The following is a 22,579-nucleotide window of genomic DNA, read 5'->3' as shown; positions in this document are numbered from 1 at the left end:
TTCAAACGGCCATCCATAACAACGTACAGGACATAAGTCTAATCACCAACATTTGGACGAGTGATATACAGTGCCACCAGAAAGTATTCACACCCCTTCACTTTTTCCACATTTTGCTATGTTACAGACTTATTCTAAAACTGATTTGAGTATAGTTTTCTTTAAAAAAAAAATCTACATAAAATATCCCATAATGACAAAGTAAAAACATATTTTCAGACATTTGTGTAAATTTATAAAAAATGTAAACATTCAAACATAATAGGTACATAAGTATTCACACCCTTTGCTATGACACTCAAACTTAAGCTCAGGTGCATCTGATTTCCACTGATCATCCTTGAGATGCTTCTGCAACTTGAATGGACTCCACCTGAGGTAAATTCTGTTGATTGAACATGATTTGGAATGGCACACACCTGTCTATATAAGGTCTCACAATTGGCAGTGCATATCAGAGCAGAAACCAAGCAATGAAGTCCAAGGAATTGTCTGCAGACCTCCGAGACCGGATTGTGTCAAGGCACAAATCTGGGGAAGGATACAAAAGAATTTCAGCAGCATTGAAGGTCCCGAAAAGCACTGTGGTCTCGATTATTCGGAAATGGAACAAGTTTGGAACCACCAGGACCCTTCCTAGATCTGGCCGTCCGACCAAGCTGAGTAGCCGGGGAAGAAGGGCCTTGGTCAGAGAGGTGCACAAGAACCCTATGGTCACTAAGGCGGAGCTCCAGTGTTCCCTTGCGGAGATAGGAGAACCATCCAGAAGGTCAACCATTACTAACGCACTCCACCAATCAGGCCTTTATGGTAGAGTGGCCAGACGGAAGCCACTTCTCACTAAAAGGCACATGGCAGCCCGCTTGGAGTTTGCCAAAAGGCACCTTAAGGATTCTCAGACCTGGAGAAACAAAATTCTCTGGTCTGATGAAACCAAAATAGAACTTTTTGGCCTGAACTGCAAGCGTCATATCTGGAGAAGAAGAGGCACTGCTCATCACTTGGCTAACACCATCCCTACTGTGAAGCATGGTGGTGGCAGCATCATGCTGTGGGGATGTTTTTCTGCTGCAGGAACTGGGCGACTAGTCCGCATAGAGGGTAAGATGACAGCCGCCAAATATAGAGAGATTCTTCAAGAGAACTTGCTCCAGAGTGCTCTGGAACTCAGACTAGGGCGTCGATTCACCTTTCAACGCGACAATGACCCGAAGCACACAGCCAAGATAACAAAGGAGTGGCTTCAGGAGCAGCCTGTGAATGTCCTTGAATGGCCCAGCCAGAGCCCGGACTTGAATCCAATCGAACATCTCTGGAAAGAACTAAAAATGGCTGTCTACCGACGCTGCCCATCCAACCTGACTGAGCTTGAGGATCTGCAGAGAAGAATGGGAGAAAATGCCCCAAAACAGGTCTGCCAAGCTCGTAGAGACATACCCAAGAAGACTTGAGGCTGTGATTGCTGCCAAAGGTGCTTCAACAAAATATTAAGTCAAGGGTGTGAATACTTATGTACCTGTTATGTTTAAATGTTTACATTTTCAATAAATTTACACAAATGTCTGAAAATGTGTTTTTACTTTGTCATTATGGGATGTTTTATGTAGATTTTTTAAAAGTAAACTATACTCAAATCAGTTTTAGAATAAGTCTGTAACATAACAAAATGTGGAAAAAGTGAAGGGGTGTGAATACTTTCTGGTGGCACTGTAAGTCCAGTCAGCATGTTAAGTTTGACAGCGCAGTGGCTGGACAGAGATTATAACATGATCAAAACAACACTGCATCCGCAGGAGTTTTCTGGGGTTGCACACAGCAGCAGCGATCTGCGAGGCATTTGAGGCTGTGTTTCGACAATGGAATATATCCAAGAAGATGGTGCACGTTGTCCTGAGGGACAATGGACGTAACATCATCAAGGCTATGGATGATTGTGGACTTGCGCATCTGGGCTGTATGGCGCACACATTACAATTCGCCGTACACGCGGCTGTAATAAGCCAAAGGAGTGTAAGTGACTGTATTTCAATTGGGCGGAAAATAGTAGGTCATTTCAAGCACTCTCAGCTAGCTACCTCCCGTCTGGCTGAGTTACAGACAAGACTGGGTATGAAACCTGCACGGCTCCAACAAGACATGCCAATACGATGGAATAGTACATTTTATATGCTGAGGTGTCTGCTGTAGCAAAAGCAAGCACTTGCAGCTTATGGAGCAGAATATGAATTGCTTGCAATTCTGAGCGCAAATCAGTGGACCCTATCTGAAAACATGTTGTCCATTCTCGATCCGTGTGAACAGCTGACCAAAGATATAAGCAAAGCTAAAGCCACAGCTGCAGACGTGATCCCCGCTATCCAAGTGTTAAAGCGGCTGTTAAACAAGACCGCTCCAACAGACCACGGAGTGAAAACTTTAAGATAAGATAAGATACAGATAAGATAAGATAGGAGAGCACCCTGTTAGAGGCCGTTGAAAATCATTTTAGTTACATCGATGCAGAGTCCCTGTATTATCTCGCAACATTCTTGGATCCGAGATATAAGGACCATTACTTCAGCCCTGCATCCAAACGAGAAGAAAGGGAACGGCTACAGGAGAAGCTGGAGAGCAGGCAAGAGGACCATGATGCACAGAGTAAGAGATTTTAAATATTTTGTCTGTCTAAAAAGTAAGGCCATTTATTAAATTTTGTGGGTGGTAAAAAAAAGAACGTAAATGTAATTAGTGCATTACGTTGCTGTTAATAATGTGAAATGTGTGTTAGCAAAGGTAAGTGAAATTTTTTACCAGCCAGGCAGATATTTTACCAGCCAACCAAATAATAATAATTTAAAGGAAAAAAAGTCAAGTCACTTAATGCTGCCGGTGGATGAGACTGGGGGGCGGTGGTGGCGGGGGCGGTGGTGGCGGGAGCGGGAGCAGCAGCAACAGCAACATTAACCTCTGTCTCTTGGTCTTCGGTCGGTAAAATCTCAGCCTCAGCAGGTTCTTTTGCTTTAGTTTTTTGTTTTTTTGCGGGAGGCTCCACAATACCTGACCAGCATCGCCACATGATACTTTTTCTTACTTCTTCTTCTTCTACGGGGGTTCAGAGCATGGAGGTACATTAGGTTCGTTTGAGATGAGCCAGGCCTGCGCAGATTCGATCACCGGCGATCGGCGCACAATGCATGCTGGTTAGTTTTGTGTCCGACTTCATTCCGACTTGCTCTGACGTATTACAAAAATGGACGGCGATAAAACCATGAGAGCGAGGTGGCCACAGTTTTTAGAGCCAGGCGCTGCAGTTGCTCTCCACTGACTGCACCGCCTGGCTCTCACCTGATCTAACAGCTGATTGGTTCAGATGTTGACTTAACAATATGACGTTTTAGATACACTTTTTATTTTTGTTGAATTTTAGAGATTAAGATTGTATTTGTCTGATTTGGAGGTTTATTCTGTGAACAGAAAACATGTTGTGTGACTGATGGAAAGTTTAGTTGTCAGAGACTAAATACATTTATCATAAACTATACAGAGTCTACTGTATGTTAACACTGGACTTTTTTAATTATTGAAGTATTTAGCAACACAGAGACTTGTGGTCAGTGGGATGTGAGGATTCTTAAAATAACATGTGTACAGATGTGAAGCCCTGACTGTATCTGACTGAACCTTAATGAAAGCTGTTGTCTAGTATTTTTTTTTCCTCTGAAAATATGAACCTTATAGTCAAACACAGTTTATTTAGCCTGTGTAGCTGAGGGGACAGGTCAAACTGATATGATGCTGATTTACAGGAGAATTCATGTCAAATGGAGGATAAACCATGAACATAAACTACAGATCACCTGTAAAGTATTTTAATAAATTAATCTATCATAATTAAAACAACTGGAGACTGAAAACAAACTGATATATGGGTCTGATCACTTTTTTAATAAATTGACATCATTACAGACAGGATGTAAGTGTGTCTGTGACTTCCTGTACGGACTGAAGGCTGCTGGAAACTGTCGGGAAACTGTCCGACTTCACCGCAGCTTTTTGTCACCACCCCCTGCTGCGGCCGCCTGCTCTCGTCTACTTTCCAAGTGAGGCGCAGTTCATCTCGAACGAGCCTATTAACAACAACAGCTATCCACCTCGGCGCGCTGTGATGGCGTTATGACTGACGCACTTACATGACCAAAGATCATCTCTGCCTGAAATACACATTAGTCTGCCAGGAAACCAGCCGATACCAGCATCGTTCTCCAGTAACAAAAAATGCATTTTTCGCTGGTAAAAAAATAACTCGCCAGAGTGGCGAGTGGTCTTAAAAATTTACCAGCCATAGACAAAATCTACCCGTAATTGGCGAGTGGCGAGTGTTAGTTTTGGACCCTGATCTTAATAATGTGATTTTGTTCTTCTGTTAGATACCAGGATATCTGTCAGAGCCCACACTTCCCAGGAACCCCGAGAACCTCCCCAAGACACCGTTGGAATACTGGAGAACTAACAAGTCCCGTTTCCCAAGCCTGGCCCAACTTGCACGTAAATACCTGTCAACCTTGCACTAGCATCAATAGCGAGCATTTGTTTTCTGCAGCTGCACACGTAATTGATGAGAAAAGAAACCGAATTGTATACGAGAAGGCAGAGATGCTACTTTTTGTCAAGAAAAATCTCTCCTTGCTCCGCCCACAATTAAGAAAGAAAGAAAAGACAGTAAATGAGAGATCCTTGTACAGGAACTAAACTAAAGTTAAGAGAAAAACTATTTGAAAGTGTACTTTGTAAAGGTTCTTCCAGGGGTTAAAGTAAGAAAAAATTTTGTGCCTGAAATGTGGAGCACGGAAGATTTGTGTGCCTGAAATCTGAAATCTTTTCCGGAGCCGGGGGCTTGGTGTTGCGGTCACAAAATGAAGAAATAGAAATGTATGTGTTGCAAAGGAACGTGTCTATTATCAAAACGAACAAAAAGATTATAGCTTTAGTAGTTACTTTTCAGATTAAACTTTTATAGCATAATGAGTTTATAAATAAAGATTAAACTTTCAGTGGTTACCAGAATTTTTGACTCTTTTTTGCCTTGGTGCTATTTATTTTTAGAAACTAAATCATTTAGGCTGTTTGCAAAATTGTATTGCGCTTGATGTGAATTAAACAGGCAGTTACGTCGAAATTTCGCCTCTGGGCAAGCGTGTCATCATTGAAATGGATCATATAATGTTGTGGTGGTGACTTTTTAACTTCAGCATAGAGGATTTTTATTGCAACTTTTGTTTCTGTCTGGTTCCTGTTACCTTACCTTCAAAATTACTGCTGGCTTACCGGAGCCTCTCCCGCTCCGTCTGTGCTCTGTGTCTCAATGTGACATGATGTGAAAGCATGCACAGGCGTCAGTGTTGATTGGCTATCACTTGTGCCATGTAACCAATCAGAGGGGGCTGTAGGCGGGACATTGTTACAAAGCCCAGTGCAGTGGGGACTGCAGGCAGGGAGACGGCTGTATCAGAGCCAAAGGAGCAAGTTTTAAAATACATGTATTTGATCGGTTATTGATGAAAAAACGTCCGATAAGTTTTAAAATACATGTATTTGATCGGTTATTGATGAAAAAACGTCCGATGACGATTATGGTAAACAGTAGGTTGTGTTTACTCGCACACTGTGCGCCTAAATCATTTTCCCGGTTCGCACATATATATATTTTTAGGGGCAAATGCGAGTGAAATGCTCGCACTGCAGAGCACTTCTGCCCGTGCCGGACAGAAACTTCGCCACACCGGAAATCCGGCGCTGTGCCGGAGAACTTTAACTCCTGTTCTTCTATGAGGGAATGTAGACCTAATCAGGCTTGTTGTGGATTAGGTAAACCTTGTTTATTTGGGTTAAAATGAAAAATGATTTTGTTTTGTTCTAAAGGAACACAAGGCTTTTGTTAGAAGTCATTATTTTTGTATGAAGTGTGATGCACTTTATTTTTGCAGAGTTTTTGTTCTGTAAAGCCTTTTTTTATTGACTGATGCAGCTGAGTGAAGCAAAAATAAATGTTTTTTATTTTAGTCATAACTTTTCTTGTTTTTGTTGTGATTACAACCCTAGTGATGTCTGTTACATTATTTTGATAAGTCAGAGGCAGAGTTATAATGTTAAATTCATCTTTACTCACTACATCTTTGCCTTTCTTTACCACAGGTGTGTATATAAACTATGAAAAATGTTATCGGTTATCGTTATCGGCATCAGTATCGGTGGGGAAAAAAAGTTATCATGTATCCCTAACAACCTGTGCACCTCTGGTGAATTCCATACCCAAGAGGATTAAGGCAGTGCTAGATAACAATGGTGTTCACACAAAATATTGACACTTTGGCCAAAATCTGGACATGTTCACTGTGAGGTGTACTTACTTGTGTTGCCAGCTATTTAGACCATAATGGCCGTGTGTCGAGTTATTTCAGAGGACAGTAAATCTATACTGCAATACAAGCTTTACACTGACTACTCTAAAGTATATCCAAGTTTCATTTCTACAGTATTGTCCCTTGAGAAGATATAATAAAATGGTTGCTGAAATGTGAGGGGTGTACTCACTTATGTGAGATACCGCATGACACACAGGAGAGCAAACTCTACTTTACCTTATCAGGGTCTTTGCTCTCATTGTCCCAACCAGTGTCACCAGAGCTCCCAGTAACTCCAGACAGCCCCACAGGCATGATGGGGGGCGGGGTCTGTGCACATCCACCACCTATGGAGGGGTGCAGGAGAGAGGGTGGAGTTTTGGTGCAGCCGACCAATGGAAGAGAGCTGTGCAGGATGAACTGGGCTGGGCTCAGACCAGGAGGCGGAGGAAGAGAGGGAGGGGGAGGGATCTGTGAGGAGGAGGAGGAGGAGGCTGATGAGGGAGGGGCAAGCTGCTGGGACTGGTTCTGATTGGCCTGTGTGAGAATCTGCATGAGAGACATGAGACAAAGCAGTACAGTCATACCAGATTTTACTCCCTGTCCATTTCTCTGAGGAATAGGACGAAACACATGCTTCTAATTAACAAAGAGACCCACCCTCTTCAATCTGACCGAATTTTGCTATGCAAAATCCTGAGGCTCTAATGTTCTGTCCTTGTCATGCCAGTCTGAGAACGAGGATGGCTTTGACCTCATATCAGGGCTGTACGTTAACTTTTTTAGCCCATAGCACTGGTGCTACAGAGGGTGATAATTTTGTAGCACAGGCCAGAAAGTTTGCAGCACCTGTCACAAGAACAAATTCTGCTGGGCGATTAAATGTGTCAGAAATTATTGCGATAGGCGATAATATTGCGCAATATTGTGCTTTTAAGACCATTTTTATTATTATTGTAATTTTGCTGTTTTTAGACCATTTTTTAAACTTATATAATGATAATAAAGGCATAATGATGCAAGTACACCCTTTTAAAGAGAAATGAACATTTATATAACAATATTTCTGAATGCAAAAAAAGAAAATTTAAATAAAATAACACGTAAAAATACCAAAATAAATAAAGATCTTATAAATACAAAAAAACAGACTGTCAGTCTCTCACTCTCAGGTGTGCAGTTAAGTTGGTCATATTCGCTCTTACTGTTGAGATGGTTTTAGAACAAACCCGGCACACCGGCTCGTCCAAATTAATGGGCTCCACTCTGTCATTTGGTTTAATTCCAAAACACTCCCACACAGGGGCCGTGGCATTTGGTTTAGGAACAAGTTCCTTGTCTTTCTCTTACGCTCAACTGTTTTTTTCTTTCTCCGCCTTGTCTCCCCCTCACGAAGATCGCACTGTGTGTGTGTGTGTGTGTGTGTGTGTGTGTGTGTGTGTGTGTGTGTGTGTAGCCCATAGCCCCGCCTTCCCCACAGAGACAACGACACTCGATGACAAGAGCTTTCCCTCCGTTCATTACACTAATGAACCAACTCACCTGGCTGCCAGACGATGCACAGCAGTGAACGATCTTGTCCTCTTGTAAAAAAACGAGAAAAAAAACAGACCACACACACACACAAGCAGCTCGTAAGCAGTCTGTCGCACGCATGCTACTAGGCAAATAAATTCATCGCACAAACATTTTTTTCCATCGCACGTGCGACATATATGTCGCACTGTACAGCCCTGCATATTAAAGAAAATATCTTCGAATTCTTGTTTTATAACTGCACAGCAAAATAATACAAGCAAAAGAGAGGAAGGAATGCTGTTTGGCAGGACATAATACTAGCCTATATATTATGTAATATTGATATTGTTGTAACTGTAATTCATATTAAAGCTTATAATTGACCCAGACCTAGAAGAGTGTGGCCGCTCATATAGGGTCTGCTTCCATTTCAGCATAACAAGTGAATGAGGAGAGACGGACTTACCACCTGTGTCTTACCCACCTGAGCCGCCGCAACAGTACAAATGTAATAATCCATACTACTAGTATTTAAATAATTACTCTGTTGCAGTTTTTTGTGCTATTTTAATGACAAATGAACTACACATGCTTTGGTTTTGTCAGTGTTAAAAAAAAAGAAACATTAATAGCCTAGATATATTGGAGCCAGCCACCAATGGTGTCCAACCTCCGGTCAGCCTAGAGATAGTCCCACAACGCCAGGCAGCTGCCAGCTATGATAGAGAGCACCTCCATATAGCGACTATACATTTTTAAGTAAATAATATGTAGCTGCAAATACTTAGATACAAGTCAGATTGTGGTTCAAGAACAGTACTTCAACTCAGCCAGATTAATTGTGCTGCACTGCAAGTCCACACTGACTCAAATTTCGTATTCGCATTTCATAAATGAAGGCCAGTGTTTCTGAAGCTTGCCTTTGCTTTTTTTCGACAATAGAAAACAGCCAAATTACAGACATACTGTTTGTTTTTTTAATGCCCTTAAGGTTCCTCTTGATTACATTAAAAGCTATTTTCAAATGAAGACTGAGGTGAATGATGGCTTAAGACTCTGGGTACAAAATAAAAAATTTTGTCCACTGGCCAAAGGGCTTATAGAGATGATCTGATCTCAAAGATCAGTATCGCGGCCGATAAAGGCACTTTTTAACTGATCAGGATCAGCTATATTGAGCTTTATAGAGCCTGATCTGATCCTTCGTTTAACATTAACTGTTACGCAGGTATTTTTACCCTTGATGGTTTCACGCACAGCGGGGAAACGAGTGGAGCTGTCTACAAGTCTTCAAGTCTCCGCTGTCTGTCTCCCTTCTGCTGAGCTCCTGTATGTGTAAGAGCAGGGGCTGAGCCTCGGCCAAAGCGAAACACCACACACCATAAACAACAGCAAAACGCGATATTTATCTATGTTATTTACCAAAATTATGAGCACTCGTTTCAGCTCAGTGTGAGAGTCTCTTGTCTTTTACTTTGTGGCATCTCCAGAGCATCATGTTTCACCGTGGGCGGAGGAGAGACAGACAGTGGTCTGTCACATTCAACACGCCACTGTAAGTACAACAAAAGCCCCACAAGCTAAGAGCCAATAAGAGCAGACTAATTTATTAATGTAATGCATGAACAGATGACGAAAGAACACAGTCAACAGAATACACTTCAATCAGGTAACAAATGCTGCACTGAAGCAACAAACACTAAAGGATACTCTCTAAAAGGGAGGATAAAATCCCTTGAGACAGTGACAAGGCCAAAAAGATTAAAAAGAAGGTTTGTGATTTTATACTTTTTTTTTGTAAAAAATAAATAAAAAATAAATAAAATAAAAGGAAAAATGAAACATTCAAGGGCAGCTTAAAAGCAGGTTTTTAAAAAAAAAAAAAATGCATTGCACTGCAGCTATTCAATCAGACATATACATCGGAATGATTTTAATAACTTTAAGGTACTTCGCAGCTGTATCATTTCGGAAAAAAGTATTGGATTGGGACTCAGTATCTGCAGATACTCCATATCAAATGACTCAGATCGGCGTCAAAAAAAACTTTAATCGGGACATCCGTAATGGCTAGAGACTGTTCAAATGTTACCAGCCATTCCCTGTGGCATAATTAACCAGTTTTGGCTGGAGGATGGTGCTAATTTTGTTCTTTGGTTAAGACAGTCAGTCAGCATTACTTTCTCACCTGGCTGGTTGCTTGAATGAACTCTTGTGCTTTCGTCCTGCTGGCGATATTGGCCTCCTCCATTTTAAAAAGCAGAGCAGTCACTGAGAGGAAGAATGAGAAAGACCATTATGTCATGAAAAGGACTCTATTGAGAAAAACGGTGATTTAACATAGCTGAACACAGGAGCTGCTGGTCGAAGACTGCCTCCAACTGTTAGTTTATTTGTGTTGTTGTGTGACTTTGGCATTTAAAAGGGTTAGTTCAGATTCACCAAAGTCACAAAATAACACAAACTAACTAATTAATTAAAGCAGCAATAGAAGGTTTTTTGGAGGCTGGTGGCTTTGATGAGAGCATAGATGGGGAACTAAAGCTGTTAACTGCTTTTGCGTCAGACCAGGCTGTCTGATGGAAAGGTAAAGCGCTAAAAAATACTCTTAATATAGCTTACTTAAACAGATAGTCATCTTTTAGGTGGCTAATATACGTTCTGTTGCTGACCCCTCCACAGCAGTACATTGCTGAGCTTCCATGTCAGACTTCAGCCTGCTTCTTCAGACTAGGGGCGTACTGACAGACATCTGCTGTATATAATACACTGACTATGGATAAGCACCCCATACAACCCCACTTCAAAAAATCTGAACTATTCCTTTAAGAGTTTCATTTTTACTGCAAATGTATATCAGTTCAGTTATCGGTCCCCTTGATTACTAATAGTACTAGCCCTGATAAAAACACATCGGTCACTCCAAGTTCAAAGTGCATATTAATCTGAAATTCATGCAGTGCATTACCACACTGTAATAACAAAAACACTTTCAAAGATCAAAGGTAACAAAACTTGAAAAGATGAATTTCTGTCACAAGGGTCCATTTCAAGCCTCTGAACATTGTTTATTTATATGATAAAAATTAAATGACCAAAATCTGGTAGTTGTCTATAAAATAAAGTGTATAAAAAGGAATACTTCACCCACAAAATGACCGTTTTTATATCAATTACTCATGCCGCATTATTATTCGTGAAGAATTCATATTGTTTTTAGGGATGCACGATATTGGAATTTTTTTTTCTGATATCCGATATGCCAATAAATAACAACTCGTTTTGCCAATAACCGATATCAATATATCCATATTAGAAATGGGCCATATCATCTCATTCATGACAATACTCGTATAATTTTTAATATCATATGAAAAATTCATTGTGTGATAGTCGCAATTAGTGTTGCACGGTATACCGGTACTAAAATAGTACCGCGGTACTAGAGTATTCCATACGGTACTATACTGCATTTGGAAAATACCGGTACTTTGAAACTGATTCAATTCATTAATTTAGTTAATTTATTTTACTCATTTATGCACGCAAACGCCTTTCTTGTTCCTATTGGAGCACAGATTGCGCAAGTGGTGTGTATGACAACACCTGTATCAACATTCGCAGCTGGCGCACGTGAAAAAAGACAAGAGAAAGTCTGCCTCGCAAAGGTAGACAACACGAGACAACACAAACTTGGTGGAACATTTGAGTTACCAAACCGTGGCGTCCGTACCGAGGTACTTACCGAACCATGATTTTTTTTGTACAGTTACACCCCTACTATTTATTGTTCTAAAGGTTTGTATCCAAAAGGACTTTTCCTTAGGAAAAGTACCGAAGAGTATCAAAAAGTATCGAAATTCATATTGGTATTGGTACCGAAACAAAGATTTTGGTATCGTGACAACACTAGTCACAATATTTTGACTTGTTGACATATTGACGTCATACTGTTACCCACGGCAACAACAAGCATGGCTGAAAGCAAAATAATTACTGACTCCACGGTGGTTCCAAAAAGAAGAGCTACTTCAGTAACATGGAATTAATTGTGGCGTCATCAGGCCTGGGCGTCCTGGATGTTTTATGAACAGCCCAGGACTTCTCAGACTCTAAAGCGAGTTACCCCGAGTTACCCTCACTTCAGAGTAAACTCATTCAGTGACTCTGCCGGCAGCAGCACAGCGTCTCTTCCTCTCCTCTCTTGCCATGTACACACAGGAGTCAGTGTCTTCAAGTGATTAAATCTTTCGTAATGTAAACCTACATGCGGCTTGACAAACAACTACATATATGTGAACGTGCAGCAGTTATCATAGCATCACAGCCTGTCACAGGTTACAGCGTGATGATCAGAGGCAAAATGGCAGAGCTTAAAGGTCCAGGTAGGGAAAAAAAGGAAAATAAAGAAAAACGGAAAGAGAAGAAAATCGCCTGTTGATTTATCCCAGGGGACATTTTTTGTATTTGGGAACTGTTTAAATGTGTAATTTGTCGTAGGCTGTATTTTGTCAAACTATAAATATTGTATACAGAAACTGAATCTCACTCTGAGTTACTGTTGTTGTTCACAAAACTGAAGAAACCTGTGCAGTTATGGCTCTCTCCTGGGTGCCAGCTGGTGCAAGATAACCCACATGAATAAATAAATAAATGTTCCAGTAAAATCTTTGTGTGCGAGTTAGTAAACGAATGTTTTGATATAGTTCTGCTGTAGTTAAAAGTGGTCCCCAGTTGATCAATAAATCAACACGTTTGCCATTTTTCATGAAGTCATGTGAGAAAAAGAACGTTTTCTTCACAAATTCAAGGTAAAACAACATGACTGATTTGTGGGTGAAGTACTCATTTCACTTTATAATGTAGTCATTTGTATGCCCAAATAAGGTGTAAATGTTTGGTAATAACATGGTATACATTACTGGAAGGAACTCACATGCTAGAACTCCTCCAGTTGTGCAGTCCACCCCGGTCTGCAGACTCCAGGGGAGGGCAGGCGCTGCTGGAGGGGGGGGAGGGGGGGGCTTACTAGCAGACGAGGAAGACACAGAGGAGGAAGAGGGTTCTGATGAAGATGATAGAGGCAGGGAAACGGAAGTGAGACCACAGCTTGCGGAAGAGGACGAGCACGGGGGCGAGGCCAGGGATTTGGTTGCGTCATCTGGAGTACAGGGCTTGGCAGAGAGTGTAGACAAGGCAATGCTGAGGCCAGCTCCCTGGGGGGTGGAAAGGCTGGACGGACTGGATGCCGGGAGTGTGGGGGTGGTTTGAGTTGGACAGTCCTCGGCTAGGAATGATGGGTCTGGAGTCTTACAGCTGCTGTCCACAGTCTGAGAGTCTGGCGAAGACTCCCTGGTGTCCCGCATTGGAGCCATAGACGGTGGAGGTGTGTGGGGTGGCGAGGAAGAGGGTGGAAGTACACTGGTAGAGGAGGAAGAGGAGGAGGAAGAGGAGGAGGAACAGGGCGCAGGGCCAGCTTGGCTAGTATGTGGACTGACTGACTTGCTCCCATCTCCACTGGCTGACTGAACATCTAAGGAGGCTCCACCCCAGCCCTCAGACAGTGCTTTTGTTTGGCTGTCGTCTCCAGCTGTCAACCCTACAGCCACAGTCTTTTCTCTTGTCTTCTTGGCAAGACGACGACGGCGCTTGGTTGCCAGAGTTGATGATGGGGAGGAGGCAGAGGAAGAAGTGGATGTGATGGAGCTTGGTTTTGTTTTTTTGGATTTAAGTCCTGCAGGACTGGTTAAGGAGGATGGTGGTGCAACCAGGCTACTTCGCTTTCCCATACTGGCCAGATCTTTACTGCGGCTGCCCAGTGACAGTGGCTCTGAGCAAGGTTTGAGGAATGGAGACCTGCTCTCATTGTCCCTGCAGAAGACTACCGCTATTGAGCCACCCACCACAGAGCCCCCAGCAACACCCCCTGCACCTCCTGGTCCTAGGAGGTCCATACCCAGCTTTCCTGACCCAACAGAAGCCCCTGTGGTGCTGCTCACACCCTCACGTACCAGCACAGAGACTTTCGACTGGAGCTTGCCTTTCTGACTGCTGCTGCTCTCTTTCTTGGATTTGCCAGAGCGACCCAAATCCTTTCTGCTGCCTTTGTCACGGTCTTTGTCCTTTCCCATCTTCCTACCTCGCTTTGCTGAGGGAAAGCCAGATGAGGCGGAGGCAGAGCCTGAAGTGACTGTCAGTGAGGAGAGGCATTTGCTTTTGGTTCTATTGGAAGAGGAGGAGGAGGATTCTGACTGACCAATTTTCTTTATTGTGCGAGATTTCTTTTTTGGGTGATGTCGTCCAGTCTTTGGGGTAGTTTTAATTTTGGGGCTGGGGACGAGTGGCTCTGGAGGCAGGGCAGCGGGAGGTGTATCCTCCAAAGATGGGTAGTCTGAGTCCAAAGCCTCACCATCCAAAGACAACACGTCAATCTCCAATTTGTCTGAATAGCGGTCTGACTCGTAGCTGTGATACCTTGGTGGTGAGAGTGACTGTGACTGGCTGTGACAACTTCCCTGGTCGTCCATCTCTCCAGCTGAGTGCCATTTTCTCTTCTTCTTCCTCTTGTGGGGCTTGTCAGAGTCCTGTGTGGGCCGACACGGGGAGGTTGGGGCAAGTCTTGGGGAGCCGGGTACAGTGGTGGTGGTTGTGGTGGTGGTGACCGTGATAGTTCTCTTAATGGCAAAGAGGTCAGACCCATTGAGGTCTTGGATAGATGGTGGAACAACAGGACGACCGTCCCGTCGGCGTTCCCTCTCACGCTGCCTGTCTCTATCACCATCCCTCTTTTCCCTGCTTTTTCTGGACCTCTTTGAAATGCCCCGCTCTCTGCTGCTTGAATGTTGTCTTCCCTTCCTTTCCCCCTCCTCCCTTCTGGAGCTAGAATCTCGATCTCTTCCATCTCTTCTATGGCTACTGGTCCGGTGTTGCATTCTGTCACTGTCTCTGTCCCTTTCCCTTTCCCTGTCTCTCTCTCTTCCTCTGTCTTTATCTCTTTTTTTCTCTCTGTGTCTTTCTTCTGATAGATTGGAAAAGGAGTGTCTAGTGTGGCTGCCTCTTCCTGAAGAGTTACAGGATCGTGAGGCCTCTGGGCTGCTGTGCTGTCTTTTCTTCCTCTTCCGGCTACTGCTCCTGGTGCTCCTCCTTCCTTTAACCTCCTTCCCTCTCTTGTGCCCTCGCTCCTTTTCTCTGCTCCTCTCCCGACCTCCCTCTTTGTCCTTCCTACTCTTCTTTCTTCTCTCCTCCTTCTCCCCAGCTTTCCTATCCTTGCTTTTCTGTCGTTCACGATCCTTGGAGCTCTTGGAGGACTTGCTGCGGTTCTTGCTGCTTTGCTCCATCGGAGGTGTGAGAGGGGGAGAGGGTGTAGAAGCTGGAGGATGGGAGGGAGGAGGTGTTGGCTGAGGAGAGAGTGGGGAAGAAGCAGGAAAGGAGAGATATCTTTCCTTCCGTCTGCTGACCAGCTTCCTTCTCAGATCCTCTACTCCTACGACAGGCTCCTCCTTGGGCTCTCTGTCCACTTCCCAGTTGCTCTCTGCACGCACTGACACAAAGCCATCCCCATCCAGCACCCGGAGGATGCGCTCTGGCTTTGAACCAAAGAAGGAGACGCTGGGAGAATTCAGGGGAAGGATTTCTCCTGCAGGTCTCTTGTTGCCTCCATCTCTGTCAGCAGCCCCAACTATCTCTCCCTCCTCTATCTCGGAGTGATCGGAGTCAGCACTCTCCCTCTGCTCTCCAGCTTTGGTGGTGCTACAGTCCACTCTCCTCCTTAGAGGGTGCTGGGTGGTCAGACAGGGGCTTGGCAGGTCAGTCAATGTGTCTGTGGAATCTGGAGGTTCTTCCTCTTTCTCCTCTTGATCTCCTCTCTCAGCATTTCTTTTCATCCCCCTCACTTTACCACTTCCATCATCAGCATCTGATGCTGGGGAACCAGTGGGGTCAAATGGGTCATATTTCTCCCCATCCCCCTCTTCCCCCTTCACTCCCTCAGTTGGATGGAAAGGATCATACATCTCTCTTTTCTCTTCTTCACAATCAACGGGTGGCTGCACAGACGTGTGAGGAAAGGATTCTGAGGAGCTGGTGCTGGGTGTGGGTGTGGAGAAAGACTGCATTGTTACAGAGGTAGAAGTAGAGGATACCCTGGCCAGCTCTGTCCCTTGTGTCTGACCTTTGACATGATTCTGATAAACTGACGAGTTGGCACAAACAGAGGAGGATGTAGACAGGGGCGAAGACGGATCAGATGAAGGAGATGACAAAGACAAGGAGGGAGAGCAGGCAAGAGGGCTTCTGGAAATCTCTTTAACTCCACTTGGGGAAGAGGAGGCAGCAGGCCTCCTTTTGAAGCCTGATGCTGGAGTTAAGTCCATGGGCCAGGAATACTAGCAGTGCAGAGTTCACACAGTAGGTCCTGGAGGCCAGCAGCGATGGGCAAGGCCACGCCGGAATAATGTCATCCAGGAATAAACCTAGCAGAAAAGGCAGAACATGTGCAGTCTTTATTTTAATGAAAATCTAACTGGAAATGTTAAAAGCACAGAGGCTGATGTAGACTGGGTTATCATTTGTGAACACTTAGAGTGTGAAAATGATTCTGCAGGGATATAAGCTGGTTAATTTGGATCAACTACAACTGAGGAAATGAAATGGGTTTTTTTTAGATAATGAGTGACATCCAGTTTGTCCATATCAAAGCTCAACCAATACACTGGCAAAACCAATGCTGTTGGCTCATACTAGCTCATCAGAGATATAGGGGTGCAGCAATTAATCGGCCAATAATTGCCTTGTTGACTGCCCTCTGCCTGTCAGCAAATAAGATGACATTCACAGATGGCAGTGACCAGTGTTTTTTTTGTTGTGTCACATCAGGATAAAAAGTGGGACTTGATGACTAACAGTATCCTGTCGTCCCAATCAATCAATCAAACTTTATCTATATAGTACTTTTCATACAAAAATAATGCAACACAAAGCAGGGCTTGACGCTAACTTTTTTCCCAAGGAGCACATGTGCTCCTAAGTTGAAAAAGTAAGGAGCGCACAAAGAACTTTAGGGGCACAATGTAAATTGATCAAATAATGTGTTTTCCGTAATAAACGTGATGCAAATAGACATTTACAAGCAAAATGATTTAATGAATTTGTATACAAAATGTAGAGAAAGGTAAAATCACCAAGTTTTGAAAAAGTATTGCAATTTAATTTTGTCTTTAATGTTATTATCTTATATATATTATCTTTGCAATATGATTATCTTATATAATGTTATTACTATCCTAAAACATTCTCCAGGTCCTCTGAAACTCTGCAGGACTTATTTCCACCTTGCCCAGCAGCGGTACCGTCCCTAACTGCGGGGAGAACGGAGCCTCTTTTCCCGGTCCCTCTTCTCCGCCACACTTTGACTTATTCACACCCAGCCAACAGCCTGGCCGTGGAGAACGGTCCCTAACTGTATCAATAAGTGATTAACATAGGGGGGATCAAAATAAAATAAATAAATAAGATAAAAATCAACCAGCCACCCTCCTCCCCTGACACTCCCTTCATAAGTAAACAACACTCCCTAAAGTGCGGTGAGGTTTGTGGACCGTTACCTGGCTGCCACAAGAGAGAAATGTGAATGGCTCATTTCTCCTCTGACACGCTACATACCTGTGTGCCGCCACGCCTCGGTTGTCCAGGTACTACTGGGCAGTCATGACACCAACGAAAGAGGAAATTACTGGACCTGGAGTCGGACTTCTCTGTTGTGGTAAGCCGTTATCTTGCGCACTATGATCCTCCGCTGTATTCCTGTCTGACCCCCGTTCAACCCACAACCGCCGTGATAACTTACTTGACTTGACGTGGAAATGAGCGGTAGTCTAGAAATGAGTGGTAGTCTAGAAAACTGGAGAGTTTTTTTTGTTGTTGTTTGTTTGTTTTGGGTTTTTTTGGAGGGCGCTCGTGCGCCCTCACATAGATTGCACCCTGGGCGGTCGCCCACATTGCCCATAGCAAAAACCGTCCCTGCCTCCGCCACACTTTGACTTATTTCCACCCTGCCAACAGTGGGACTTATGGCCGAGATCCACCGGGCACGTCAGCGGCTCAACACGTCTGCAGCGCGAGTCCTGTAGCAGCTCGCCCCCCTGTTAATCAATTACAGCGACTCCACCGGCAACGGGAGCGGCGAGACAACTCTCTATTTTAGGATGCTCTTCTATTTTTGTCGCGCTACGCTCCCCTACGCGACCCTCTAGCAGATAAAAACTACATGAAATATGTGTGCTAAACGAGCACAGTGTGTTTTTAAATGAATAAACCATTATCAGAGGTGATATGTGATGATTTCTTTTCATGCATTTACCCATGTTTATCCGTGACATTGTGTAAATGTCCGTGGCGGACATTTGAAAGCGAGTAGATGACAAACAGTACAGTAAACTTGTAGATTACTCAAATATATGTAATAACTTAGGTGGAAAATGCTTTAACATTTCATGCAGCCTACATGCAGCCTCTCGGCTCGGCTTCTCTACGTGTCGCTTCCGTACGCAGTCAGTGGAGCCCATATGAATACGCCGCAACGCTACGCTGTGGACCCCGGCTGTTATATTCATTATGCCGACAGTGGCTTGGAAAACCGCCCGTAACCGTGTCACACGGGGAAGAGGGAAGGCGGCTGGTTTATAGTGAAGCCAGTTTGCATACTTGTGTTTGAAATTGTCTCTATTAAGCCATATTTAATGTGTGTTTTGAATCAACTAGCCTATATAAATAAAGTTTGATTTGAACTAAACGCAGTCCTCCACCGCCGACTAGTGTTTTGGAGGTGTAACTGCAGAGTGACACAGACACACCACCGCAGAAGTAAAAATAACGTGCAGATTTTTTTTCCCCACAACTAATTGATTAGTTGATTATGTGCGACTTTAGTCGACCAAGATTTTCTTTAGTTGACTACAGCCCTAAAAATAAAAGTAATAAATTAATTAAAACAATAATAATAATAATAATCATAAAATTAAATAAAAGACAGAAGTTTTCGTAAGAACAGAGATCTCCCCTGTGCCACTTTCAGGACAAAAGGACTCAGTAAACTCACTATCCTCATGTCAGAGGACGCACTCCATTGTTTCCTTGATGTGTTGAAATTGGCAGGTGGAGAACTAGTTAACATTAGGTGTTAGCACTTAGCAGCTAGTGGCCACAATTAACAGCTAACAGAGGTTACACTGAGTTACATAGACTTGTCCTTTTAAGAAGGACCTTTTCAATGATTGCAGAATTGTAATTCTCACCAGTATCTTTTTTTTTTTTTTCACGCAATTATATTTGGATGCCAACTGTGAAATGAATCAATCATCCTCATGTTCTGTGATAGTTAATCAGCTATTGAGCCTTTCTGCAGGTGTAGACCTGATTTTATTGCTTAGGTGTTGTAACCCACTGATACAACGCTGTGATTTCTACTCTTTCTACCCTTCTTCCCGGAATTGTTGCATGAGTTATGTTAAGGGTTATGGTGAACGTAAATTATTACGATCTCATGATTTGTTCAATGTGATATTGTAAAATGTACTTTTGGTGAGAAACTTGAATAAATACAGCTGTTTGAAAAAGAAATTTGTTGGTTTTCACAGCAATATAAGATAAAAATTAGAGTGGAAATTATGATATATCTTATATGGTACAAAGGCTTTTGACGCAGTTATTTAAAAAAAATAAATAAAGTGAGGACAGGTTATTTTAACGGTTGTTTCATAAATGTATATGATAAAACTTATGCTCATTCAAAGTAGTGTAATGAAGGTAGTGCTGCACGATTTGGGAAAAATGTCGATTGCGATTATGGTGGACAATATCGCGATTTGCGATTGCAGCCTGTTCCTTGATGTGTTGAAATTGGATTTGCGATTGCGATTACAATATAATTACAATAAAATGTAATAAATAAATGGTATCATGAGTCTTTTTGCTTGATTCAGTGTGTCCCCTACATTATATTAGGGAGGCACTGACCTGACAGTTATTGTTATGGACAGACAGTGAGTCAATGACCATCAACAGACTGAGCACAGTCAAACATGCTGCTCACACAGCAGCGCAGCACAGAACTGTAAACACAGCGGAGCGAGCATATGTTGCGTTCAGGCGTTGTCACGTAAATGACAAATTCCAGCGTCATAGCACAACACAGCAGCATGTTGAGTGGGCCGAACCCGAGCAAAATTGCTCAATTTTTCATTTGTTATGGAGTCCATGATTTCCCTGTGACACTTACAAATGTTTGCTTAACTGTGCTTGGATGTTGTTTTATGAGGCTCTGGCGGCTTTCAGTTGTCTCATTGTCTTTAACGTTACATGGCTCGGCTTTCTCTCGCATGCACTTTTCCTACTTTTCCCTGTCCTGTGCTGTCTCAAGTGTTGATATAGATTGGTCGTGTTGCCACGGGACGTGGCGACTTTAACTTTTAAACTTTTACACAGCACGTCTTTCAGGTACGGCGACGTTGGACAGAAAGACGTGCTGTGTAAAAGTTTAAAAGTTGAAGTCGCCACGTCCCGTCTCAAGTGCTGATATAGATTGGTCGTGTTGCCACGGGACGTGGCGAATTTAACTTTTACACTTACACAGCACGTCTTTCTGTTCAACGTCGCCGTACCTGAATCCAAAGTATCGCCATGTAACAGACGTTTTTTTCGCCACCAACTCAGCCTGTTCATGGTCGAGCTCATGCTCTTCTTCAGCGTCTGTGTTGGTCACTGCTGCACGCCGGCTGCACGCACCAGGATAGCTTGTGGGCGTGATGTCAACAAACTCCACACACTACAGGAGAGGCAGTCACGTTCACAGGCACACACGTTAACATTTATTTAGCCTACATTAAATCGCAAATCGCAGCCTTTTATGCAGTTACGTAATCGCACAGACTGACATCGCGATTGCGATTAGATTAATCGTGCAGCACTAAATGAAGGGCTTAATGACTTCAGACATTATTATCAAAAAATACAATAATCATATCATTATTTATCCACCGCCGGACCTCCGCCACCAGATAGGCAGGAGCTCTGGGCAAAGCCAAACCAGTTCATCTATTTGGGAATCTCCCAACTTTATATCCAATGACATCACAATAGTTTTTGGATTTGGGAGAGAGATGTTCATGTTTACTGATATATTTGAACTGTCTTAGTCAGATCATAGAAATAACATGTATGAATTTTGGGCATAGTTTGCCTTTAATAGGTAATTTGCATCTAAGGAACAGGGTCTCTAGAGATATAGCAACTTCAATATGAGTGTCCCTTAGACACACCAAAAATCAAACAGGTTAAGTCTGAAGATCTCCATTTACTCAAAGACAGAAGTTCCAGTTGCACTCTGTTTACAACTAAGATTTCAATGCAAGTTAAACTCTAATAAAGCTTGCAAAATGTGCGAGGTAAGGAACAGATCGAAGCAGCACGCTAGCATTGAATTAGTAATTAATATCAAATAATATGAGCAATCCATGCTTTATCTTTGCTATTCAAGACGGCTTGCAGAGAGTAAATCCAGTGTTGGACAGTGCATCATGGCAAAAACTGCTCTTGAGTGTATTAACAAATGTATGTAACGTTACTTCTCTATAACCCATTTTGCGATGTTGTGTAGACATTGACTTTTAACTGACACTCTTTTATTAAGCTTTAGCAAATTTTCTTTTTTCTGTGTGACGTTACCGTACACTGTCAGTGTATGTGTAATTTCTGGCTCTCGTTGACGGGAAATAAATGAGTAAACATTGTGTTTTCGTGTTCAATACTTTTCTGTACAATTATCGTTTCTGTGCTGAGTCTTAGCCAGTGTTAAGATGAGCCTTGATGCTAAGGCTTTAGGGTTAACGGAGGCTGTCAAAATGAACATCTTTGCAGCTAACGCCACATGCATTGTATTATCTGTAATCCAATTGGATCGCTTCTCGCTAATACATCTGATTTGTGAAATGGTTGTAAAGACGTGTCGGCAGCAGATAGCTAGCTAGCTAGCTAGCTTACATTAGCTTCACTGTTCATTTCGCTTAAAGTAGCTAACGTTGTTAGCCAAAGGCAGCAACAGTGGGCTGTGTGCTAATGAATTAGCCTTACCTTTAGTCCGGTAATGTGCAATCTCAGATCAATGCCACCGTCTTGCATTACATTTAATCAACCGTTAAAATTCAGCATTAACTGCTTCTGTTTTTGTCGTTTTAAAAGCGCAACAGCAGCAGTCCCACTCCATCAATCGCCGCCATCTTCCTTCCCCTCACATTGGACAGCAAAGGGCGATGGGAAATAGAGTTTTGTGCCAAGTCACAGTCATCAGCGCTCTCTGCAAAATCACATTTTAGTTTAATTCAATTTAGAGATGTCCACACTAAGAAAATTGCGATGGATTTTTTTTTTTTTGCATTTTTTTATTTACCTGAGGCAATAAAAACAACAACATTTAAAATTCAGTGGCTTGAGTTAAGCTATATGACATGCCATATTATGATACATCCCTAATGGATACCTATCCTTACCCAGGAGGGGACTTACCATTAGGCAAAACTAGGTGGTTGCCTGGGGCCCCAAGTTTCTGAGGGCCCCATAAAACTTCTCATACACTTATGGTTAGAGTTTTTACTTGAGAAAAGAGGTAGTGGTGTGCTCAAGGACCCATA

General features: G+C 42.9%; 1 protein-coding gene across 2 annotated transcripts in view; it reads right to left on the bottom strand.

The window, feature by feature from the left end:
• scaf1 (SR-related CTD-associated factor 1) overlaps nt 1-22,161 on the bottom strand; it is a 40,519-nt gene extending 18,358 nt beyond the window's left edge. The window contains exons 1-4 of one of the 2 annotated variants that reach the window (XM_050070233.1): nt 22,023-22,161; nt 12,835-16,369; nt 10,087-10,169; nt 6,618-6,851 (exon numbers count right to left, since the gene is read on the bottom strand). In XM_050070233.1, the coding sequence (XP_049926190.1) occupies nt 6,618-6,851; nt 10,087-10,169; nt 12,835-16,270 (3,753 nt within the window). In that variant the 5' untranslated portion in view covers nt 16,271-16,369; nt 22,023-22,161. Of the gene's footprint in view, nt 1-6,617; nt 6,930-10,086; nt 10,170-12,834; nt 16,370-22,022 lie in introns of both variants that reach the window. The other variant, XM_050070232.1, reaches the window with a different exon arrangement.
• Nucleotides 22,162-22,579: the final 418 nt, after the last annotated feature.

This window comes from Epinephelus moara, chromosome 18 (genome assembly GCF_006386435.1).
Source record: "Epinephelus moara isolate mb chromosome 18, YSFRI_EMoa_1.0, whole genome shotgun sequence".
In the NCBI taxonomy this organism is placed as follows: domain Eukaryota; kingdom Metazoa; phylum Chordata; class Actinopteri; order Perciformes; family Serranidae; genus Epinephelus; species Epinephelus moara.
Note: the sequence above shows the minus strand (reverse complement) of the source record. Positions and strands in the feature narration are given on the sequence as shown.